The 26,534-nt window shown below is 41.3% G+C and overlaps 1 protein-coding gene across 2 annotated transcripts in view; it reads left to right on the forward strand.

Moving 5' to 3' along the window:
• Positions 1-26,534, forward strand: part of DDX19A (DEAD-box helicase 19A) — a 35,794-nt gene that overhangs the window by 2,795 nt on the left and 6,465 nt on the right. The window contains exons 2-7 of one of the 2 annotated variants that reach the window (XM_058279736.2): positions 3,728-3,776; positions 4,718-4,765; positions 5,799-5,934; positions 13,937-14,029; positions 17,701-17,803; positions 18,165-18,279. In XM_058279736.2, coding sequence (XP_058135719.1) covers positions 3,728-3,776; positions 4,718-4,765; positions 5,799-5,934; positions 13,937-14,029; positions 17,701-17,803; positions 18,165-18,279 — 544 coding nt within the window. Of the gene's footprint in view, positions 1-3,572; positions 3,777-4,717; positions 4,766-5,798; positions 5,935-13,936; positions 14,030-17,700; positions 17,804-18,164; positions 18,280-26,534 lie in introns of both variants that reach the window. The other variant, XM_058279737.1, reaches the window with a different exon arrangement.

A 26,534-nucleotide genomic window follows, 5' to 3' on the forward strand; every position in this document is an offset into this window, starting at 1 on the left:
CACATAGTCTCCTGCCTGGCACATACCAAAATTCCAGACTCCTGGAAGGAAAGTAGGTACTTAGAATAAAGCACATATTTTATAGTTAAGGGACAGTGAGTCACTCTGACAGGTCTGGGAATGGTGTAAATCCTTGAAAAATCCAAGTTCTGAGGCATCAACCAAGGGCCCACCTGGCAAGCAGGCTTTTCTCCACAGTACCCATCAAGCATTTGGAAATGTGGCACTGGAGTTCAGGAAAAGGATAAGGTCAATTATCCACAAAGAAATGAAAGAGTATTTTAAAGGAGTTCTTGCAATATAGAGTTAAAAAACTAGTGTTTAGTATCAGATCTTCCTTGAAAGGTGGTTACTGAGAATCAGTGTCCCTTGACACAAATCTACCTATGATATTATGAATATCACATACATGGCCTAATTCTTGGTCTCTAATTCTAACCAACATGTTTCTCAACAGGCTGGTGGAAATAAATATTTTAAAATATTGCTTCTTAAGAATTAGGGAAGCCACTTCCCCCATTAGTTTCACCATGTAGACTTGTATACATTAACTTAATAAATAATCCATGGTATTAGGTTATCATTGTGACTTTGCTCTCAAGTGTAGAGGTGGTGAATAAAAATGACAGAAAGCACAATGATAATTAGATCCCATATAGATAAATAGATTAATTAATTGAAAGGAAACCCTAAGCATCGTTTAGAGACATAACCTGTGGCCTTTTTTTTTTTTTTTAAGATTTATTTATTTTTTATTTATTTCTCTCCCCTTCCCCCCCCACCCTAGTTGTCTGTTCTCTGTGTCTATTTGCTGTGTGTTCTTCTTTGTCCACTTCTGTTGTCAGTGGCACGGGAATCTGTGTTTCTTTTTGCTGTGTCATCTTGTGTCAGCTCTCCGTGTGTGCAGCGTCATCCCTGGGCAGGCTGAACCTTCTTTTGCGCTGGGTGGCTCTCCCTACGGGGCGCACTCCCTGCGCGAAGGGCTCCCGCACGCGGGGACACCCCTGCATGGCAGGGCACTCCCTGCGTGTATCAGCACTGTGCATGGGCCAGCTCCACACGGGTCAAGGAGGCTGGGGTTTGAACCACGGACCTCCCATGTGGTAGATGGACGCCCCAACTACTGGGCCAAGTCCACTTCCCCCCTGTGGCCTTTTTGAAATCAGTTGTCATAGAGGGAGGACTCGCAGCTTCCTGAGGTCTTTCACAAAGTCTCTCTTTCACAAAGTCTCTGTGAGGTCAACTCAGCTAATCAGGGTCTTGGGGACCGATAGAATGCAAGTCACTTTGGCAGGAGGTATTTGATTACTATGATAGAAAATACCTTTATTGTAACTGAAAACTTGTGTCCAGTCTCAAGCACACTGCCTTTTTTGAGAGGCATTAATCATTAGATTAATCATTAGAAGGTTGCTCTAGAGGATGGCTACAGAATAAAGGAAAATAGGGAGCTTATTGGCCTGCCTCTTGCCCATGCTGGAGTTACCTCTCTCTCTCTCTTTTTTTAAAGATTTATTTATTTATTTCTCTCCCTCCCCCCCCACCCTAGTTGTCTGTTCTCTGTGTCTATTTTGCTGCGAGTTCTCCGCTTCTGTTGTCAGCAGCACTGGGAATCTGTGTTTCTTTTTGTTGCGTCATTTTGTTGTGTCAGCTCTCTGTGTGTGCGGCGCCATTCTTGGGCAGGCTGCACTCTCTTTCATGCTGGTCGGCTCTCCTTACAGGGCGCACTCCTTGCGTGTGGGGCTCCCCTACACGGGGGACACCCCTGCATGGCAGGGCACTCCTTGCGTGCATCAGCACTGCGCATGGGCCAGCTCCACATGGGTTAAGGAGGCCTGGGGTTTGAACCGTGGACCTCCCATGTGGTAGACCCTAACCACTGGGCCAAGTCCGCTTCCCTGGAGTTACCTCTCAAAACAGGAATACTTGACTATCAGCACTTTCCTCCTTGAATGTGGCTGAATAAGTGCTGCCAAATTCTTGCTCTTAGGATCCCTTTCTCCAGCTCTTGAGCGCGTTGCTTTTTGTTAACAAACTCTTCTTCATACAGAGTAAAGTACAATGGATTGTCCTTTTTCATCTGTCAGGCTTTTTAAAGACTAATCAGTATGGTTGGACTGGGGACTCGAGACTGTCTTAATCACATTTTCAGACATTCCAAGAATAGTATGCTTCCCTTTTATATATATATATATATATATATATAAAGAGTTATTTTGTTTATTTCTCCACCCATCCCTTCCCCCCATTGTTTGCACTCACTGTCTGCTCTCTGTTCATCTTCTTTTTTTCAGGAGGCACCAGACACTGAATGTGGGACCTCTGTGTGAGAGGGAGGCACCTACTCACTTGAGCCACCTCTGCTGCTTGCTTGTTGTGTCTCTCATTGTGTTTCCTTGCTGTGTCTCTTCATTGCAGCATCTCACTGCATCATTTTCTTGTGCCTGCCTGTCATGTTATCTTCCTGTCTTGCTCGTCTTCTTTAGGAGGCACTGGGAACCGAACCCGGAACCTCTCGTGGTAGACGGACCCCCAACTGCTTGAGCCACATCTACTTCCCTCCCTTATATATTTAGCCTTAAGATAAGGATTAACTGATAGATAAATTCTGGTATAAGATGCCTTTCCCTTATATGTACCAACTTTTCCATTGGCCTTTTGGGAGAGGTTTTCTGCCCCCAAGGTGGTGTGTTAATCTGATGTTTCTCTTTAGAAACCTGGTTCTAAAGAGATCAGATCAAGATTCCTACTGTGCCAGGGTAGACTTCCTTTTCCTAAAGACCTAAGAGCAGTGTCACTTGGGTAGGGAGGGGGCACTGGAGAGGGAAATATCATTTAGGGAAGTTTAGTAAGCCCTCAATGAGCATTAGTGACTTAATGAATTAGGTCAACTCGGATCGTGTGGGAGGCGGAGCTTGGGGCCTATGGCCTGATTGGGCAATTGCTCAGAGCCTGACAACATACCTTTATTATACGGTAATAGTATCACACCCTTATTCTTACTAATGCTTCTAATATAGAAAAGTAGTTCTCTGACAGTAGAGACTTATTTGCAGATCTATGAATTAGTGTTCTGCCTAAGTGTTCATTCTGACTTAGTAAACAAGTTTGTATTGACTAGGACTAAGTGGCCAAAAATAGATGAAAAACTATTTTGTTTAAATGTCTGGAAGATTCTCAAATCAGGAACTTGAGTTTGTCAATACTTTTGTTATAACAAATATGTTGCTGCCTAATTTATATGTAGGTGGTTGATAAGAAAAAGGACTAATTTATTTGCTACAAGTTGCTTTAATATGGTATGGGTTTCAGGGCTAAAGAGAAGAAAGCTCGTTTCAGATATTTAGATGGTATTATTCTTCACTGTATTTAGAAAGACTCTGCGAGTGTTTATGCCGCTTAGAGAATATACTAGATACTTAACGAAAGTTAGATGCCCTAGAAAGGACATTACTTGGGGAAAAGCAGAGGTTTGAGACTATTATCACCTTTTACTCCCTCCCATTCCCTTTAGCCCACCCTCTCTTTTTATATAGGCTGTTGAAGATATTTTAAATGATGTTTTCACCCAGGCTTTTAGTAATTCTGCATTGAGCAGAACAAACCATTCCCCTAAATAGATGTGCTGAAGTAATTTCTGGTAGACTTGGTAGGGAACTTCTCCTTGTTCAAAGGCCTTCTTTTGACTGGGTAATTTGCCTAACAATTTCCTTTTATTTCCATTCAGATGAGCAACTTGCAGATCAAGGAAGAGAAAATCAAGTCAGATATCAATGGTGAGTGAGTAGTAAGGACAAGCCAGCTCCAAGCTTTCCGTGTATTTCTGCTTTGCATTCATAGCTGCAGTGTGGAAAGGAGCTTTCACTTATCAGGTTGTCTCTGGCCTGTGGCAGCACTAGATCTGAGAGCTGGTATTTTAGGTGTCATTAGTGAAGGGGGTATGTTACACTTTCCAGATTTTAGCTAACCTCTGATTCCTTAAATCCAAGAATCACTGCTGGAATATACTACCAGTGTTCACTCTTTAATTTAATTTTTTGAAAAAGTTCTAAACTAATTTCTAAAAAATTCTGTATTCTGGGTTCTAAATTCCGAAAGTCTAAAAAGGTGAAGGCCTCCTTCCCATCTTGGTCTCATTTATCCAGTTCCCACTCCTTGTCCTCTCCCATAAGCTTTTTAAATTTTTGCAAAGTTTCTTCATGCAAAGCAAATACCAATATAGATGTTCTGTCTCCCTCTCCCTTTTTTTCTATCCAAAAAGATGCATAATATATACAGTGAACTTTTTTCACTCAAAAAATGTACCTTGGCAAGCTGTCCATATCAGGACAGGGAATTTCCTTACTCCCCTTTATAAATGTAATCATTGTGTGGCTTTACCATAATTTATTTAGCCAGTCATTGATTGATATTTGAGTTGTTTCCAGTCTTTTACCATTATAAACAATACTTAATATTGAACTTAAAATCTTTTTACATGTGTACAAATATGTTTATAGGTCAAATTCCCAAAAATGGGTTGGGTAGGTCAAAGGTATATGCATTTGCAATTTTTATCAATATTTTCAAAGTACCAACCATAGACGATATACCAATTTATATTTCTATCAACAAAGCATGGGAGTGTCTCCTTACAGCCTCACCACAGAGTTTATACTTAAGCTTTTGTTTGGATTTGCTATTTGCCTTTTTAGTTATAACAACTGTTCTTTTATAGGTGTTATCAAAACCAACTACACTGCAGAGAAAACAGATGAAGAGAAAGGTAATTACTATTTGAAGCCCTGAGGCAAGAAATGGAGTGTGATAAGAACTTGCCTTCCTGGATCCTCTCGAGTTATAAGATCAGGGAGATGAGGAGGAATCAGGGAAGGAGGTTGAGAAGGAGAAGGCAGTGAGATAGGAGAACCGAAAGCATGCCGTGTCCCAGAAGCCAAAAGAAAGTGTTTCAAAAGTAGAGAGTTGGGTGTAGGTAGTAAGCGAATTATAAGGACTACTACAGATTGACCTTTATATTGATGTGCTAATGTGGGAATCATCGTTGTGCTGGATAAGGGCTGTTGAGGTGGAATGGGGAGGTTAAAAAAAAAAAGTGCTCAATGTATATTCAAGTGGACAGGGGAGGACAGGCAGAGAAGAGTCCAGACAACCTTTATGGGATCTGTGTCATAAGATGGAGAGAGAAATGGGGCAGTGACTGGTTGGGGATGCTGGGTAAAGAGGCAGAGGTACAGTGAGAGGTGTTAGAGCAGGTTCCCATGCTGATGGGGAGAGAAACTGATGCTGCCCATGAAGGCCTGTTTCGGGAGAAGTGACCTTGTAGGCACAGGATCTGCTGTACAAGTAGAGGCTTGGCCTTTGATAGGAACGCCTGGTGTTAAGCTGTAGTCCCAGGAGGGAAGGCGGGGAATGGGCACAGATGCAGGGAGAGGGTGAGCATGGAAGTGTCTGGAAGTGCTTCTGGGCACTTCTGTTTCTCAGTGATGTTGGTAGCAGGGTCATCAGAGGAGTGAGAATGCAGGCGGGTTAGAGGTGTGAGGAGAGGAGAAGGTACAAATGGAGATTTGAGGAGAGGGAAAAAAAATGAGTGGACTATGAAAACCTAAAGGCTTGCTAGGTGCAGAGCCCATCTGAGTTGAAAGGTCAAGAATTTAAAAGCAAGGCCTTCAGTGTGACTGTGGTCTTCTCCAGCCGTGTTGGCTGTCCACCTGCTGGTGTGCACAGGGAGAGAGAGAGGTTCATGAAAATGGGGTTTGCCAGGAGAGTATGAAGAAAATCTACTGTTTTCTTCCTGACAGAGGACAGAGCCGCCCAGTCCTTGCTCAACAAGCTGATCAGAAGCAACCTTGTGGATAACACAAACCAAGTAGAAGTCCTGCAGCGGGATCCAAATTCTCCCCTCTATTCAGTGAAATCCTTTGAAGAGCTTCGGTTGTGAGTATTTGTTTCTTATACCTTGCCAGTCCCTCCCCTATAAACTCTGGCATCTTAGAGACTCTTATGGGACTTTGGCTTTTTATTTAAAAAAAATTTTTTTTCATATGTTTACTTCTTCAGTAGATAATAATTTACAAGTAAGAATTTTTAAAGTATGAAAAATGTATGCTGATGGTCTCCCTTCCACTTTTGTCTCTGGGCTACCCAGTTCTTGGTAAGGATTTTCAAATGCCATAGATTTACTCATCATAGCTGAAAGTCCTTTTTCTTTCAGGCTCTTAGAACTTTCAGTAAAATGTTGGCTGACAGGTGATTTCTGGATGTCATAAAATATTTATTAGGTAAGCCTTTTGTTAGATTATAGGGTCTACAGTCTTAATAACAGCTTATCTGCTTTTATAAAATCTGTCAAAAGAGCCTATGCAGGATTCCCAGAACCTACAATGGAAGCAGCTTTGACAGTTCTGGAATTTTTAAAAGTGGGTCATTGGTGTTTGCCCAAACTGCTGTGCAGGTTGCTATGAGGAACACCAGACATACCAGCCCTTCCTGCTGCCTGCCAGGACCTGAATCATAGGTAGAAAACAGCTGGTACGTAAGAAAGAGGTGGGCTAAATGGGCTCACCACCTTTGTGCAGCACAGTGTGCCCCAGTGGGCAGATGTCTACAATCGTTTTAGATTGAGATGTTTAAAATAGAGCTACAAGAACCAAATCAAGTTTGTTAATGAAGAAATGGCAAGGAGCCCTTGTTTTAAAGGGTGGCCTGTCTTTATTTTTAAAGAACAATTTCAGGAAATTATACTTTTCTCTGTGTGCTTCCTCTGTCAAGGGCTCTAGTTGGAACATCTGTTGTCTCTGCCTCATTTCTCTTCCTAAACATACCATGGAGACTAGATGTGCTCTGCTTTTTTTTTTTTTTTTTTTTTTAGTGAATAATGAACTAGTTTTTTATTAGGCATTGTGGACGATTATCTTTTTAAAAATTTCTGCTTGCCTCTCCGTTAACTTTTTCTTTTTTATTCCCCCCTTTGTGGCTTGCTTGCTGTCCTCTGTGTCCATTCACTGTATATTCTTCTGTGTCTGTATTTATTTTTTTATTTATTTCTCTCCCACTTGCAGCTTGCTTGTTGTCTGCTCTCTGTGTCCATTTGCTGTGCACTCTTCTGTGTTTTTACTTGTCACCTTGCTGAGTCAGCTCTCTGCCATGCTTGCGGGCTGGCAGCATTCCACGGCACCTGGGCTGGTGGCTCTCCACTGTGAGCCCGCCTTCACAAGGAGGCCTCGGGACGCATATGGTAGATGGGAGCCCAACTGATTGAGCCACAGCCGCTTCCCTTTTTTTTTTTTTAAGATTTATTTTATTTCTTTATCTCCCTCCTCCCCCTTGTTGTTTGCATCTACTGTGTCTGTTTGTTTTCTTTGTTTAAGAGGCACCAGAGAAACTGGACCTGGGACCTGTGATGGGGGAAGGGGGAACCTAATCACTTAAGCCACCTCCATTTTCCCTGCTTTTTTGCGTCTCTCATTATGTTTTTCCTCTTGTGTCTCTTGTTGTGTCATCTTGTGGCGTCAGCTCGCCGCACCTGCCTGTTGCCCCAGCTCACTGTCTTCTTTAAGAGGCACAGGGAACTGAACCATGGACCTCCCATGTGGTAGGCGGGAGCCCAGTCACTTGAGCCACTTCCCACTCTGTTGTTTTTGAGACTGACAGTTTGCTTTCCCAGCTATCAACTTTTAAAGTACTTGAGCTCTCATTTCAACCACTGATGAACTGTCCTCTTTGAAAGACATGTTCTCTCTGATTTAGTTGTTGGTAGCTAAAGGAAACAAAGGATGAAACCTAGGTCACCTAATATACTTGATCTGTTTTGTACTTTAAAGATTTGAAATAATCTGCAAAATAAAAGGAAAGTATTGAGCCAGTGAAGGCTCTTGGATCACTTGACTTCTGATGCCCAAGGGACTTTGTTTCCCTGGCACCTGATTCAGAAGCTGCTGACCCCACAGTCTTTCCTTCCAAATGGAAGATACCAAAGGTTTTGTTTTCAGTTCTTTGGGTCTGAGAACTAACAAATACCACAAAAATTTACCTTATAAAGAGGCTGTTAAATTCTATGGAAGGCTTAGAGAAGCCCTGACTTGATTTGACTTTTCATTAGAAACTACTTGGTGTGATTTTTATTAAACACCAATTTAGAGGTAGCAGATAACTTACTGTAAGTGTAATAGTAACTTCAATAGATATTTGTTACATAGCTACTTGTATAAGAAGTTTGTGTTTTTATTCTTGATTTTTGACTAGACATAGTAACTGAATTTGAGCATTTGTAAAGTTCACTATAACTGAATCCCCTCTTACCTATCTACCATCCATTGGCTACTAGACACTGGCTTAATAAATTTTCTTGTCTTTTGACTTGTTCCAAGAATTTCCATAGCTGTCTAGGAAGGACAATGGAACGTAAAAGAACTGTGGTTTAACATCTAAGCTAAGAAATTAAGCCTGAAATCCCCATCTCTAAAGGTATTTCTGACAGAGGCAGGGCAAGATGGTGTCTGAGTGAGTGCACCTTATAATCTGTCCTGCAAAGAAGCGGCTGAGTAGGGTTGGAGTCCTGCTGGACCGAGCTGTTTCGGGTGTTTGTAGGGCAGAAGGTGTCTCTATGTCGATTTGGTGGGACGGTGACAGAGGAGATTCTTGTAAGAGGTAGAATTTTGGGTCTCTTTCACGGAGGTCAGGGCTGTGCGCGGTACCCTTCCCCCTGGGGCTGGAGGCCCAGCGGGGGCGATTCCTGGAGGCTTTGCTATGCTTCCCAAACCCTGAGCGGGCTGTTTCGGGGGCTTGCAGGGTGGGATGTGTCTGAAAGTCAATTTGGTGAGACAGTGACGGAGGAGATTTTTGCGAGAGGTGGAATTTTGGGTTTCTGACTTGGAGGTCAGAGGTTCTGGGTGAAGCCCCTCCCCCTAGGGCTGGCGGCTGGGCCGTGGCGATCCCTGGGATCTTTGTTGTGTGGGGAGCTCCCAGACCCTGAGTGGGCTGTTTCGGGGGCTTACAGGGCAGGAGGTGTCTGGTTGTCGATTTGGTGAGACAGGGATAGAAGAGATTCTTGCAAGAGGTGGAACTTTCGGTTTCTGACACGGAGGTCAGAAGCCCTAGGAGGAACCCTTCCACCTAGGGCTGGCAGCCCATCCACGGCGGTCCCTGAACTCATTGTAGTGCAGCAGCGCCCCAGCAGGCTGTTTCAGGGGATTGCAGGGCAGGAGGTGTCTAGATGTTGATTTGGTGAGACAGTGACAGAATTGTGAGAGGTGGAATTTTGGGTTTCTGACACGGAGGTCAGAGTTTGCGGGCGTGACCGCTTGCCCTAGGGCTGGCACCCAGTTGCGGAGATCCCTGAAGGCTGTGTTGCGCTGCGGTGCTCCCAGGCCCCCTGTTAACCGGATGCGTGGTTCCCAGGTCTGTGTCCCCTAAACCCTGGTGTCCCACACTCCAGAGACTCACACACCTTGAGTCTGCAATATCACAGACTTCCCATCCCTGAAACCACTGCGTGCTGAGGTCCATCTGAGGTCCTTGATTATCCTAGCCCTCAGCGTTTGTGGTTTTGTTTTTTATTTCTGTCTTGGTTGCTAATATTGCATTATCTCCTGGTCTTTTCTCCCATTTTATCCCCCAAGGTCCTTTTTCGTTTATTTAGGGTTTTTTTCTCCTTTTCTTTTTCTTGCTTGTTTCCTTCCCTTTTCTTTGCCCACCCCCTTTTCTTCTCTTTTTTTTCTTTTCTCTCTTTTTCTTCTTATTTTATTTTATTTTCTTTATATAATAGGTGCTGCAGGGAGCGCTTCACATTTGCTGTGTTTCCTCATCATCCATTTCCTCTTTTCTGTGTGAATTCTATCCCCTTTCCCCCACATCTTGCTATCCTCCATCATCTGCTGTCTCTCTTACATTCCACCTCCCTTTCTTTGGCCCCCAAATTGTCTGTTCTTTAATTTCTAATACCTTTGTTCTGTTTTCTCTCTTTTATCCACTCTTGATATTATCGTCTTTCTTTTCTCTTTCCCTCTCTCATGAAAACACTGGCTTTTTAATTCATACTATATTCCTCCCCATATTCAGTTGACTCTCATTATAAGTACTCTACTTACTGCTATAACTCTAAATAACTTACATGAGTCTGATATCCATTCTCCCAGATCTCACATTGTTGCTCTGTTAACATATATTACCAATACTACTTTACACATTTGCTTTTCTTACCACTCATCCACTGCTGCTGGGAATGCAGAAGCATCCAACCATTCTGGAGGACAGTTTGGTAGTTTCTCAAAAAACTAGCCATAGATTTGCCATATGGCCCAGCAATTCCACTGTTGGGTATATACCCAATAGAACTGAAAACAAGGACACAAACCGATATATGCACACCAATGTTCATAGCAGCATTGTTCACTATCGCCAAAAGTTGGAATCAACCCAAATGCACATCAACAGATGAATGGATAAATAAAATGTGGTATATACATACAATGGAATACTACTCGGCTTTAAGAACAAATACACAACAAACACACGTGATAACATGGATGAATCTTGAGAACCTTATGTTGAGTGAAGCAACCCAGGCATTGAAGAACAAACACTACATGACCTCAATAATATGAAATAAGTAAATCAAGCTGCCTCAGAGAGCTAGAGACTAGATGATAGGCTTACAGGAAATTGGGGGGTAGAGGAAGGATGTAAGCTGACATCTGGAGGTAAGTATTTATACAAGGAAGGGATAAAATGGGGCATAGTGTTACTTTTGGGTGGGGCTTTATGGGCTTGAGGGGGGCTAGGGATGGGAGGATGGGTAATATTGCCCAAGAAATTGGGGGGAGGGTGGGGCAATATACAAACATAGAAGATTGTCAGGTATTTGGTTGAGAGTATAATGCTGAGAAAACCTTTTAAAAAATATAATAAGGAAAGTTACCTGTTTAAGATGCTTAATGGGGATAATCTGATGCAGGACAGGCTCCTAGGGAATATGTGAATGCTCATTTTGCCATAATGGGTTATATCAATTGGGTAGAGACCCATATAATGAGAGTGAAGGTATACCCACACCAATGCCCTCAAATAGAGGGAACTGTATCTCTCGAGAAATGGTGGCTCCCAGTGCATTAGGGCAGTTGAGCATGTCAAGCCCTCAACACTGTTGCAAGTATCTCTGAACATAGCCCTTCAAACAATGAAGATTGACAGTCACTGTGGGCCCTAAGGGGAGGGGGAAAGAGGTATTGAATAGATGGAACCAATGTAACTGTGTGGGCAATAGAAGTGTTCCACAAGAGTACACAAGGATGGATAGAAGACATGTAAAATTACACCAAAAATATATAGGGGCTGATAGGCTAAAAGGTAAATCATACTGTAAAACATAAGATAACTAAAAATTTAGAAAATTGTATAGTCTAAAATATAAACCACAATGTAAACACAAATATTACCTTGTTTGAAAGCTATTGTCTCAACATCTGTACATCAGTTTCAGTAAATATAGTATGAATACGTAAAAAGATTATTACTGTGCTGTGGAAGGGAAAAAGTTTTATGTTGGCTATGTGGGAGTACTGTATATTGTATATATGAATTACTGTGATCTAAAACTCTTGTGAAGATAAGCTTAATAATTAGAAAAAAAGAAAAAGATAGGACATAGACACTGAGGAAAAGATGGAAGTAGTTGCCTTGCCAGTTTGCATATAGGGCAACACTTCCTGCAGTGATGGATGACAAAACATCAAAAACAAAGCTTTTGCATTTTTTAATTTTTTGATACTGCAATTTATTTTTACTGTAATTTTTCCAAATTAATATGTATTCTATATCTAACTTTTAAACACGTCACTATATTCCATTTTACTATTAATGGAACTGGGCAATATATTGGGCTTCACTTTTCAGGACGTTTTGGATCACAGAGAGGTTCAACAATGGCAGCGGAGGGATACTGGTATGGGATGTTATTGACAGGGGACACATGGTTGGCAAGGAGTTCTACAGGGCATATATCCAGGATACATAAAAATGTTTGGATATCTTCATAGTGGCTACAATTAAAAACAACAACTGAGGGAGTGCTGAGTTCCTAGCAAGGGGAGCTCTATCACAGTCCTTAAAGGAACAGCAACAATCCCCCAAGTGCAATGGCAAAGACCGAAAAAGAAGGAAGGTCCAACAATGAGCCTTTGATACTAATGACTATGCTTGTGAGCCTGTGCACCTGAAATAAGAACAAGGCCTAGAGCTGCAGGGTGCCTAAGAGTTACCTCCTGAGAGCCTCCGTGTTGCTCAAATGTGGCCAGTCTCGAAGCCAAACTCAGCATGTAATTGCATTGCCTTCCCCCCAGCGTGGGACATGACTCCCAGGGATCAGCCTCCCTGGCGCCGAGGGATTACTACCAAGTACCGGCTGATGATGTAGCTAGAAAATGACCTCGAATAAAAGGGTCAACTCGGATCAGCAAAATATCTCAGTCTACATATAATACCAGGAGTTAAAAATGCTTTTTGACCTGAATCAAGGGGGAAATGGAAAGGACAAATGAGTTTTTATGGCTATGAGTCTCCAAAAAGAGACGGGAGGTTATCAGAGGGGTTGCTCTTATGCACACCTCAGTAGAGTCCCAGAGACAGAAAAAGTAGATACAACCCTGGGTATTGGTTCTTCAGAGGGCTACAGAGACCCACAGGTTCAATGGTCATGGCAGATGGAGTTCAGTGCCATGTCAGTTGGCCCTTCTTTAGGGTTTGTGTTTCTGTGTGATGGAGCTGGACTCAGATGTGATCTCTGTTCACAAGCCTCTCCTGTTACTTTTACCAGAACTGTAGTTGGTGCTGGGGTTTAATATATACCCAGGGGATCTGAATCTCTGGACCGACCATATGATAGCCAGGCCCTGAGCATCAACAATCTTCACCTCCTACACTCTGATTTATTGGACTTACCCCACTCAGCTAACATGGAGGTGAAGAAGGTCAGCCACCATACCATGGAGCCAAGAGTGCCTACAACTGAAAGCAGGAGGATTGCATCCAGCATCCATGTGAAATCTAAGCCCTCTCTTGATTTAGATGTGGAGTGGAAACAACCATTCCAAGGTCCACAGGATGGAGGAATAGAGTATGATTAGAGTGGACTTGCTGATATTCTATTCATGAACTATAATGATTAGTAATCGAAGAAAATGTGGCATTGGTGTGGAGAAAGTGGCCATGGTGACTGCTGCGTGTGGGGAATGGGAGGAAGAGATGAGATGTGGAGGTGTTTTCGGGACTTGGAGTTGTCCTGGGTGGTGCTGCAGGGACAGTTACCAGACATTGTATGTCCTCCCATGGCCCACTGGATAGAACGTGGGAGAGTGTGGGCTATGATGTGGACCAATGACCACGAGGTGCAGCGGTGCTCAGAGATGTATTCACCAAATGCAATGAATGTCTCATGATGATGAACGAGATTGTTGCTATGGGGGAAGGATTGGGGTGAGGGGGGTGGGGGATATATGGGGACCTCATTTTTTTAATGTAATATTAAAAAATAAAGACAAAAAAAATAAAGGTATTTCTAAATCTGAATGGCATAGTAAGCAGTATTTATTTTTAAATATGTCTTTTATAATTCTTTTTATGCTATCCATTAATAAATACTACTCTTTCTGTATCCAAGGAAGACTTGTCATCCAAGGCCAACCAGATATGTGGATATGCTGACAGCATGAGTTTCTCCAAGAAAGGAAACTATTCTATGTTTTATGAATTGCATAATAGCTTCAGACTAAGTAGGAAAAGAATAGTGATTTGGTTTTGTTTGTTTTAGCATTTTTAAGGTGTAAAAAATATGTCTGCAGATGTAGAAGAGTCATTCCTAGTTAAATATAAGGAGAAGTAAAATTGTAGACCTTTAAAAGAATTTCAACAATGAAGAATCTATCCTGTCTCATTGGCCTCCTAGGAAACCACAGCTTCTCCAGGGAGTCTATGCCATGGGCTTCAATCGACCTTCCAAGATACAAGAGAATGCATTACCCATGATGCTTGCTGAACCGTGAGTATACAGATCCAGGGTGGCCTTTTTCCTTTCCTTTCTTTCTTAATGGAGATTTTATTCATTGTTTTGAAGATCAGCACACAGGCATTATGAACAATTTGCATTCAATTCTTAATGTATGCATCGAAAATCTAAAAAGCTATTTAGTTATACTTCTTTTTTTTTTCTTTTCTTTTCTTTTTTTTTGAGGGACCATGGGCTGGGGATTGAACCCAGAACCTTGTATGTGAGAAGCTGGCACTTAACCACTGAGCTATCCTGAGTTGATTGTTTTCTTTTTCATTTGTTTTACTTGTTGATTTAGTTTTTTCAGGAGGCACTGGGAACAGAACCTGGGATCTCCCATGTGGGAAGTGGGAGCTCAACTGCTTGAGCCACATCCACTCCCTGTAATTCTTTTTCCCTCCCTCTCTCCCTCCCTTCCTCCCTCCCTTCCTTCCTTCCTTTTTTCCCTTTCTTTTCTTTTTTTCCAGAACAGAATAATTCTGAGATGTTGTTCTTTTCTAAAGTTATTCCAATTACTTTCCAGCTTAAAATTTATTATTTTTACTATTTATTTATTTCTACCCCCCACTCCCCTGTTGTCTGCTTTCTGTGTCCATTTGCTGTGTATTCTTCTGTGTCTGCTTGTGTTCTTATTAGGCAGCTCTGGGAACCGATCCTGTGACCTTCTGGAGTGGGAGAGAGACAATCATTCTCTTGCACCACCTCAGCTCCCTGTTCTGCTATGTCTTCTTATTGTCTCTCCTCTATATGTCTTGTTGCATTGCTGCACCAGCTCTCCATGTCAGCCGGCACTCCCGCGCAGGGTGGCATTCCTGCACGAGGTAGCACTCCCACGTGGACCAGCAGTCCGCATGGGCCAGCCCAGCACATGGGCCAGCTTGCCTTCACCAAGACGCCCTGGGTATCGAACCCTGGACCTCCTATATGGTAAATGGGAGCCCAACTGCTTAAGCCACATCCATTTCCCCCAGCTTAAAATTTGAAGGCAAATTTTCCTTAAGAGGATTTACCAATGTTGATAAGCTGAAGCTGTTAACATTATTAAGTCCCACCAATTGACAATTTAATATCATACACACTAAATACTCAAATTTCTGATCTTCCACAGCACATGTCAAAGTTGTTAGGAAAACCAGACTGCCATGACCAACAATATTCCAGAGTTCTGACAGGGAGAGCCAGAATCAAGGAGCAGTTTTTTCTAAGAAACAATTCTACTGGAAAACATGGGAATAGAAGTAATTTAAGATGTTTAAGACATTTTAAATGTATAACCGTGACTCCCACTTGCCACTTTTTTTTTTTTTTTAGGTATTATCATTCATTCATTCATTCATTTATTCATGCGCCCAGGCTCCTTCCCTCTTGTTGTTCTGCCCTCCTCAACACATGACTTCCATGGCTGCTTGAGCTCCAGCCATCATATCCACATGCCAAGCAGCTAGGAGGAAGGAGCAAAGAAAGGCACCTCTCCTTAAGGACATTTCCTGGAAGTTGCACAAACCACTGCAGCCTACATACTACTGGTCAGAGCTTAGGCTAGAAGATGTTATTATTCTGAACATCCTGAGCCAGGCTGAAAATTGGGGTTCTGTTACCAAGGAAGAAGGGGAGGCAGCCAGCAGGGCTGTGTGGTGGCCCCCTCCAGGCTCCAAGCCACCTGGGCGGTCACTGTCTTCTCTGGGCATGGTTCTCCTTGCGTACTCCTTTCTTGTACTCATTTCCTCCTTTGCATGGCTGTGCCAATTTCCACTTAATATGTGCTGTATTCTAGGATATAAAGTGCCCCCACCCCAACCCCATCATATGTTAAGTTGACATCAGACACTCAAAGCTATCCACAGTTCATACCCCATTGTTTTCTGGTTGTACCGAAACGTAAACCACTAGAAATTTTATTTCACCCCCAAAAAAATCATTTACACTTTCAAAAATGGGATGATGTGGGATTCCAGTCTCCTTGAAAATGTTTCTTGTAGAACTGATAAAAATTTTGCATTTACAAAATAGTTGATAAAAATATTCCTCTGGATTATACAAGAAGGGAGATACAAAACCATCAATAAGACATGGTATATGATATTAATCAGACCTGGCTGCTTTCTCTTCTGCTTCATCAGAGGCTGGACTCTCCTCATTTTTAGTTTCTCCATTTTCTGCATGTAAATCTTTAGTTTCTTGGTTAGCCACTTTGGCTGGGTTTCCCTTTGGCTCTCCTTTGCCTTTTGGTTGCACTTTTTTTGTTCTGAAGATTTATCCTTTCCTGATGCCTTTTTTTTTGGCTTCATTTCCACTTTTACAGGAGCAGATTTAGCTGACAAATCGGTGGCCTCCTCTTGGACTCCTTTTTCCCTGCCCCTTCAGCAGAGCTGACCTTCCTTTGGACTTCTTGGCAGTGGGGAGGGTTTTTTCCAGGTGCTACCTGCCACAGCATGGCGAGAGCCTTTGCAAAGCTGGGCTGCTGGCTCCTACAGCTCCTCCTGCTGCCTGAGCTGCTGGGACTCATGGCCAGGCTGGAGGGAGAACCAGCTGGAACCGCCCCCCACAGGGTGGACTTTTTGAAATTTGGCTTAACATCTTCCACAAACAACTTTTATTGTTCCTGAGAACAGAATGGGCCATTTGGGGCAACATGTATCTCTCGGGAAACAGCTTGATCAGGTGCAGAGAGTCAGGCAAGTTGGGTACAGTTTCTGCCTTTCCTAACCTTGACAAAAATCAATAGAGAAAGTACTGTTATTCTGCACACTTGTACAGTTTGGGTTATTTTGAAAACTTTTGAGATCTGCAATAAAGGTGTAATAGAAATACCAAGGGAACAGGTTTTGCTCTTTGTTGAGTGCCTGCTTCCCATATATGTGTTCCCAGGTTCAATCCCTGGTACCTCCTTAAAAAGAAAAAAAGAACAATAGCAAATACTTCTCTGCAGCCCTCATGCCCAGAAGTGCAGCATTATTCTAGTTTATAGTTAAAGCCCCTCTGTCATCCCCTTACCTACCATCCCTCTTCTACCCCATGGAAATAAGGACCATAATTTCCTTATACCTTCCTTTGTACTTTCACTACATGTGTCCCTAGGAATCTAAAGAGTAGTTTATATGCTTTTAAACCTTATATAAATGGCATCGTATATTATGTAGTGACTCTTTTTGTTCAAGTTTATTGTTATTATTATTTTACAAAACTGTGCCTATTTCTATAATACTGGGTTACATGAAGTGAAATGGGAAAGTTCTCTCTAAAACATCTATCTGGTATTTTGCATTTTCCATAAAGATGAGAAAAGGGAACATGCAAAAGGAGGTGAGTCCTGGAAAGACATTAAGGCTTGGCAGAATATGTCATTGGGGATTGCCTGGGCATGGTCTTGGTTTCCATGGAGCTCTTGGGGTACAGAAGGAGAGCACACCTTTAGGGAGAGAAAGTTGTACTAGAACCTAGAATGAAGATTTCTTGCTGTGAAATCATCTAAAGCAGTCATTATTTCCTTAATATTTAAACAGGTTGTTTTTTACATATAAAAAGTATATCAACTTAACTTGTGCTCAAGGCAGAATACCTAGATAATGTAGAGAAGCATTAGAGGGCCTATTTCTACCTTGCAGAACATTTTGACACTTCGTTTTGAACCAATTGTTATTTGCTTTTCTGCTCTGATCCAGCCCACAGAACCTGATTGCCCAGTCTCAGTCTGGTACTGGTAAAACAGCTGCCTTTGTCTTGGCTATGCTAAGCCGAGTAGAACCAGCAGACAGACACCCCCAGGTGAGGGTTTGGGGGCGCCCTGGGAAGGGCAACGCTATCTGGTGGGGGATTAGTGAGGGTGGCTGATGGGCTCTGAGCATTTCTGCCTGGGCCACAGTGAGAGGCAGGTTAGTGCACTGAGCGCCCAGCTTGGGTGAGTTCCTTTGGAAACAGCAGCCTCCAGCAGTGGCTTCCAGAGGTCTGCACCAAGCCGGTTCCTTGAAGGCTTTGGTCTGCAGTTGAAAGGTGGGCCTGGCTGGGGAGGATGTGGGTCCCTGTACTGTTCAACTGGTAAGAACATCAGCTTACTCTGTTGCTTTAGAGCCTGTTCTCCACTGCAGATCAGCTCTCCTAAACTCATCCTTTATGATTTCCCCGTCAGTGTTTGTGCCTTTCCCCAACATATGAGCTGGCTCTTCAGACTGGTAAAGTGATTGAACAAATGGGCAAATTTCATCCTCAGCTAAAACTTGCTTATGCTGTTCGGGGCAATAAATGTGAGTATACAGGGGTGAGTGTGGTCAGGTGGTATTTGGGCATTTGAATTTTAAAGATATGATGAAGATATTCTGCTTTCTAGTTCATTTTGACCCTAGAACAAATCTATTTAAATACTTGTTTTTGTGTGATCTATTTATCTTTTTAAAACAGAAAGAATTTTAAAAAAAGAAAAAAGAAATACTTGTTAATTCTTCTCCAGTCTTAAATAAGTTTATATATCCCTGCATGGGTTATGACATGAATTCTTAAAATCTGGAATTCATCACAGAGAAGACAGGCTTTTGAATTCAGCATCCAGAATTCTGGAAACTTACTAAAGGGGTGATTAGCAACACTGAAAATGGTAGGTTGGAGGCCAGACCTCATTCTTTAAAAGCAAGCACAAATGACATCTGCACAGCCATATAAGATAGCCTCTGAAGAAGCCTCCTTAGAGATTTAATGAATAAAAGGACAAATCCCTCTTGCTTAGAACTATGGAGGATAGATATGACTTCAAGGATGCTGACTCAAAGAAAAAGGAAAACATTAGGTAGGAAAATCCTGTACCAACTACTGGTCAGTTCCCGTTTCCCTCCTCTTCCTGATCCTGCTTGGGAGTCAAATAGAGGTAGCACAACCTGGTTTCTTCCCACTGTGGGTAGAAACTATAGAGTGACTCTCAGAATCAAGTTAGAATTCCATGTATATCCAAGCATAGGGACCTAAGTTCGCAGAGACCCAGGACAGAAGACAAGCCATTGTTGGGGGGCGTAGATTGCAATAGAAGTGCTGGCCAGAAATGTTGTTCTCTAACTCAATCCAGTTTCAGTCAGCTGGACCACCTCATCACAAAACAGACTTTTCTGAAGTAACCCACCTTTCTGGATTGACTTTGTCTTGCTCCCCAGGGTAGGATACCCTAACAGGGAAAAAAACAGGGAGAAAAGCCTACAGAAAAAAAAAAAAGTGGGGGTTAAACTGAATTGCTGTAAGATAGGATGGGTTCCAGAACTGAAAAGTATAAAGAAAATAGGGCACTGAGTGAGGGAGAGAATTTAAACAAATCGCAGGAACTGAACAGAAAATATTGCACAACAACAACAACAGATCAAGATTCCTGAAGCAGTAACAGAAGAAAGGAAGCTGTCTCCTGGAGGTTAAACAATTGCACAAAAAGTACAATCTTAAAAATTACACTGCATATTCAGGGCAAGAGTCAGATAAAGAAGAGCTGAGAAAACTAGAACAGTTAAACACAGGTTAATCTAAAGGGGTAGACGAAGTTGGACCAAAAGGTCCAAGAAAAACCTTGTCACAGAGCCAGTCAACAATAAAACTCTAGACAAGAGGGAGAAACACATCTGCAGAGTAAACTCTTTGAGATAATCAGATGCCTAGACATCAGCGAAAAATTACAAGCCATACTAAGAAACAGGAAGATATGACTTGTAAAGAGAACAAACTAAAAATTCAGAAGAGACTCAGAAGTTCAAGCAACTAATCAAAGATGTTTAAACAAATCTAAGTCAATTCAAGTAGATGTAGGAAAATATGGATAAAGACCTAAAGAGTATTAAGAAGACAAATATGTGAGCATCAAGAATAATTTGTAAGTATAAAAAGAAGCGGAGCAGATGTGGCTCAAGTGGTTAAGTGTCTGCTTTCAACATGGGAGGTCCCGGGTTTGGTTCCTGGTATCTCCTAAAGGAGAACAAAAACAACAAGCAAAGCAAATGAAAAAACCATCCCTGGGAAGCTGATATGGCTCAGTGGTTGAGCACTGGCTTCCCAAGGTTCCAGGTTAAATCCCCAATACCTAAAAACAAACAAACAAACATAACACACAATATGGGATGAAATGCACAATAGAAGAGAATAAAAATATAGTAGAGGCATACAACAGCAGATTTAAACAGGCAGAAGAAAGAATTGGCAAATTAGAAAACAGGACAATCGAAATCATAGAAGAACAGAGAGAAAAGAATAGAAAAAATTGCGCAGTGTCTCAGGAATTTGAGTGACAGTATGAAGTGCACAAATGTACACATCATGGGTGTCCCAGAAGGAAAAGAGAAGGGGAAAGGGCAGAAAGAATACTTGAGAAAATAATGCCTGAAAATTCCAACTTTTTTTTTTTAAGATTATTTATTTATCTTCCCTTCCCCCCGCCCTGCCCCACCCTGCCCCACCCTGGTTGTCTCTTCTCTGTGCCTATTTGCTGCGTCTTCTGTTGTTGTCAGCAGCACGGAAATCTGTGTCTCTTTTTGTTGCGTCATCTCTGTGTGGGCAGCGCCATTCTTAGGCAGGCTGCCCTTTCTTTCGCGCTGGGTGGCTCTCCTTATGGGGTGCACTCCTTGCGCGTGGGGCTCCCCTACGTGGGGGACACCCCTGAGTGGCATGGCACTCTGCACGCATCAGCACTGCGCATGGGCCAGTTCCACACGGGTCAAGGAGGTCCTGGGTTTGAACCGTGGACCTCCCATGTGGTAGGCAGACACTCTAACTGTTGAGCCAAGTCCACTTCCTGTCAATATACTCTGTAATTCATAGTAGAGTCAGAATGCAATTGAACAAGAAAAAGGCATATTTCCTGGTAACGGACATGCAGAATTAAAGTGGGACAAAAATAACATAAAGAGGGGAAACAGGGATATGTGAGCAGACATATGTGTGCAAATGAAGCTAAGTTGGTATCTTTTCAAATTAGTAGGTTATAAATGGAGGTTGTGTTATATAAACCCCAAGGGAATCACAAAGGAAGTATCTAAAAAATACACAGAAATGAGAAAGGGAGCAGTCAGATACATGACCAAAAAAAAAAACTATACAGTAAAGGAGGTTGCAATAAAGGAAATAAAAAAGACAAAAAGATATGACATAAAAACCAAAGGACAAAATGGCTGAAGTCAGTACTGCTTTTACAGTAATAACACTGAATGTTAATGGATTGAACTCCCTAATCAAAAGACACAGATTGGCCTAATGGATAAAAAAAAGAAGACAGTTAAATTAAAGACCCAACTACACATCTGGAGGAACTAGAAAAAGAACAGCAAACTAATCCCAAAGCAAGCAGAAGGAAAAAAATAACAAAGATTAGAGCAGAAATAAATGAAATTGAGAATAAAAAGACAGTAAAGAAAATTAACACAACTAAAGGTTGGTTATTTTAAAAGATAATAAAATTGACAATCCTGTAGCTAGACTTACCAAAAAAGAGAAAAGATGTAAATAAATAAAATCAGAAATGAGGAAGGGGGGGCATTACTTTTGACCCCACAGAAATAAAACGATCACAAGAGGATACTATGAGCAACTGTATGCCAAAAAATTAGACAACTTACACGAAATGGACAAATTCCTAGAAACACACAGACAACCTACACTGACTCTAGAAGCAACAGAAGACCTCAACAGACCAATTACAAGTAAAGAGATTGAATCAGTCACCAATATCCTCCCCCCAAAAAAGCCCAGGGGGATGTGGATGTGGTTGAGTGCCTGCCTTCCTTGTGGGAGGTCCCAGGTTTGTTCCCAGTGCCTCCTGGAAAAACAAAAACAAGCAAAACAAACACAAACAACAATTGAGGGGCACAGATGCAGCTCAGTGTTTGAGTGCCATCTTCCCACATACATGGACCTCGGTTCAATCCCCAGCCCCAGGTACCGAGGGGGAAAAAAAAAAAGTCCAGGACAGGATGGATTCACAGGTGAATTCTACCAGTCATTCCAAGAAGAATTAATACCAATCCTGCTCAAACTCTTCCACAAATGAAGAGGAGGGAATACTACCTAACTCATTTTATGAGGCCAGCATCACTATTATACCAAACCCAGATAAAGATCATACAAGAAAAGAAAATTACAGACCAATTTCTCTGATGAATATAGATGCAAAAATCCTCAACTAAATACTTGCAAATCTAATTGAGCAGCACATCAAAACAATTATACACTATGATCAAATGTTTTTTACCCCAAGTGTGCAAGTTTGGGTCAACATAAGAAAATCTAATGTACCACCTCAACAAAAACAAAGGGGAAAAAAAATCACAGTCATCTTAATTGACTCACAAAAGGTGTTTGACAAGATCTAGCTTCCTTTCTTGGTAAAATCACTTTTAAAAAATAGGAATAGAAGGAACTTCCTCTCAATGGTAAAAGACTGAAAGCTTCCCCTCTAAGATCTACAACAAGACAAGGATACCCATTGTCACCACTATTATTCAACACTGTACTGGCAATTCTAGCCAGAGCAATTAGGGGACAAAAAAAGAAAGAAAAAAAGGCATCCGATTTGGAAAAGAAGTAAAAATTTCAATATCTGCAGATGACATGATCCTATATATAGAAAGTCCCAAAAAATCTATAACAAAGCTACTAGTGCTAATAAATGAGTTCAACAAAGTGGCAGGGAACAAGATCAACATGCAAAAATCAGTAGTGTTTCTCTATACTAGGATGAGCAACCTGAGGAGGAAATTTTAAAAATTCATTTACAGTAGCAACTAAAAGAATCAAATATCTAGGAGTATATTTAACCAAAGATGTCAAGACTTGTACTTAGAAAACTATAAAACTGCTAAAAAAAATAGGAGATGACCTGAATAAATGGGGTTTATTTTACACAACCTACATCTATTGGAAAACTAAATATCATTAAGATGTCAGTTATAGCCAAAATGATGTAGAGATTCAGTGCAATCCCAATCAAAATTCTAGCAGCCTACTTTGCAGAAATGGAAAAGCCAATTTTCAAATTTATTTGGAGGGAAATGGATGTGGCTCAACCAATTGGGCTCCCATCTACCATATAGGAGGTCCTGGGTTTGATGCCCAGGGCCTCCTGCTGAGGGCAGGTTGGCCCACGTGGAGTGCTGGCTCCATGCGGGAATGTTGCCCCATGCAGGAGTGCCTGCCAACGCGGAGAGCTGGAGCAGCAAGATGACTCAACAAGAGACAGAGAGGAGAGAAAATAAGAAGACGTAGCAGATTAGGGAGTTGAGATGGCACAAGAGAGTAATCACCTCTCTCCCACTCTGGAACGTCCCAGGATCGGTTCCCGGAGTCACCTAATGAGAATACAATCAGACACAGAAGAACACACAGCAAATGCACACAGGGAGCAGACAATGGGGGGAACGGGGTGAGGAGAAATAAATACAATAAATCTTTAAAAGAAAAATTATTTGGAAAGGTCCTGAATAGCCAAAAATATCTGGAGAAAGAACAAAGTTGGAGCACTCACACTTGGCTAATGTTAAAGCACATTACAGGGAAGCGGACTTGGCCTAGTGGTTAGGGCGTCCGCCTACCACATGGGAGGTCCGCGGTTCAAACCCTGGGCCTCCTTGACCAGTGTGGAGCAAGGAGTGCCCTGCCATGCAGGGGTGTCCCCCACATAGGGGAGCCCCATGCACAAGGAGTGCACCCTGCAAGGAGAGCCGCCCAGCGCAAAAGAAAGTGCAGCCTGCCTAAGAATGGTACCACACACACGGAGAGCTGACGCAGCAAGATAATGCAACAAAAAGAAACAGATTCCCGTGCAGCTGACAACAACAGAAGCGGACAAAAAGAACACGCAGCAAATGGACACAAAGAACAGACAATTGGGGGGGGGAGAGAAATTTTTTTTAAAAAGCTGTTTTTGTTAAAAAAAAACAAAAAACCACAGTGAGATATATCACACCCACTAGAACGGCTGTTATTAAAAAAACAAGGGAGTGATGTGTGGCCCAAGCACATGGGAGGTCCTGGATTCGGTTCCCAGTGCCTCCAAAAAAAACCCAAAAACAAACAACAAGCAAAACAAAAAATCGAACTCTGGGAGGCCCATGTGGCTCAGTGGTTGAGCACCAGCCTCCCACACACAAGGTCCCCATTTCAGTCCCCTGCCCTGGTACCTAAAAAAAAAAAATTTTTTTTTAAATAAAAAAACAGAAAACTACAAATTTTGGAGAGGATATGGAGAACTAGGAACACTCACTCACTGGTAGTGGGAATGCAAAATAGTGCAACTGCTGTGGGAGACAATTTGGCAGTTCCTCAGGAAGCTAAATACAAAATTAGCTTAAACTGATATTTCCACATAGATGTTCATAGCAGCATTATTCACAATTGCCAAAAGGTAGAAGCAACCCAAGTGTCCATCAGTTATGAATGGTAAACAAAATGTGGTATACACATATGATGGAATATTCAAAAACTGTGAAAAGGAATGAAGTCCTGACACATAAGACAACATGGATAAGTCTTGAAGACATGCTGAGTGAAATAAACCAGACACAAAAGGACAAATTATATGATCTCATTGATAAGAAATAATTAGAAGCAAACTCAGAATCTACAGTATTGGTTACCAGGGCATAGACTGGGAGTAAAGAATGGAGAGCCAATGCTTAATTTGTACAGAGTTTCTATTTAGATTGATAGCACAAGTTTCAAAATAGATGGTGGTGATGATAGCACGTTATTGTGAGTGTAATTAACAGTGCTGAATTATGTGTGGAAATGTGGTTGAAAGGAGAAGTTTTGGGTCAGGTATGTTGCTTGATTGAAGTTAGAAAATTAAATGTGACTATATAACACAGTGAACCCTATTGTGGATAATGGACTGGGGTTAATAGTACAAGTATAAGAATGTTTTTTCGTGAATTATAACAAATGTATGTCAGTAATACAAGTTGTTAATAATAGGGTGGTATAATAGAAAAAAAATACACCTAACCAAACTATGGTCTATAGTTAATAGCACTATTTTAGTATTCTCTCATCAGTTATAACAAAGGTACCATACTAATGTAAAGTGTCAACAGTAGCACGGTATATGGGAATTCTTTCTTTTTTTTTTTAGCAATTTTATTGAAATATGTTCATATAATGTACACCCAAAGTGTACATTCTGTGGCATTTGGTATAATTACAGAATTGTGCATTCATCAGCACAATCAACATTAGAGCATTTTCATTATGCCAAAAGGAAAATCCCCTCCCCCCTTGGTACTCACCTCTCAATCATTCTATCCTTCCCCTTGCATACATCTGATTCCATCTCTACCAATTTATTTGTATTTACATTTTGTATTGATAGAGTTAAACAATATGTAGTACTTTGTGTCTGGTTTCTTTCAATTAGCAAAATTTTTTTTAATAATTGATAGAAGAATATTAATATGTTGCTATTCTTCACTGCCCATAGTTTGCTTTCATTGTATTTTTGCCCAAAAGCACCATATAAATAAGATGGAGCTGAGGCTTAATTTGTAATAAGGTTGGTTTTAAATGTTCAAAAATGGATTGAGGTGATAATGGCACTTATAGTAATTGTAATTAGCATCACTAATATATGGATATGATAGTGGTTGAATGGGGAAGTTGTTTTTTTTTTACGCTAAATATTGGATTCTTTATTTGTAAAATGGATATAATAAATACCTTAGGACGTTGTTTTGAAGGTAACACGAGTTAATTGTAAAAGTTGTCATTTATTGAATACTATTACTTGATCTTGCACTCTACTTGGCTAAGTATTATATTAGAATTCAACAAACTAAAGTCTTTGAATTGTAAAACTCAATCTGCCCTACATAAGAAAGGTGGTTTCAGTGATATTTATGTTCTTGTGTTATATAAAGTGTGCTTTTCCCAAACTGTTTACCAATGTGGTCTTCTTAGTATCTTATGTGGAGAAAAGTCAGAATTAGGCATTAGATTTGAATTATCTTTCATGTCTGGAAGTCCTTGCCTGCTTAGGGTGAACGGGAAAGTTTAAGACTGTATATTACTAGAAGGAAAGCTAAAGGGTGAAACATGGGACTGTATAGCATATATACTCTTGAGGACAGTGAGTGTGGTTAACCATGCAAATGTCAGAATATTTTTTCATGAAATGCTGTACTTTTTCACGACTGTCATGTAAACTTACAAATTCTCTAATTAAAAAAGAATTTTTAAAAAAGAAAGCATAAGATTTAGTCAGAGTAAACTGGGAACGTATGCTAACTTGGTTTTATCATCATCTGATGTGATCATTGTGGTATTCAGACCTTCCCGTTTAAGAGGAAATCAATGAACTGTTAGTGAATCAATGATATAAAAAGAGCAAGAGTAATGATAAAGAAAAAGAGTTGGACAGTCTTGAATAATAGGAGAAACTAGGGGAAGAGAACCAGGATTTCTTTCCTTTGGGAGATTTCATCCTGACCACAGTGCAGTGCCATAGGTATCGTAATGCCCGTTCTATATCAGAAGAAATCCAGGCTTCTGGATA

Source organism: Dasypus novemcinctus, chromosome 18 (genome assembly GCF_030445035.2).
Source record: "Dasypus novemcinctus isolate mDasNov1 chromosome 18, mDasNov1.1.hap2, whole genome shotgun sequence".
In the NCBI taxonomy this organism is placed as follows: domain Eukaryota; kingdom Metazoa; phylum Chordata; class Mammalia; order Cingulata; family Dasypodidae; genus Dasypus; species Dasypus novemcinctus.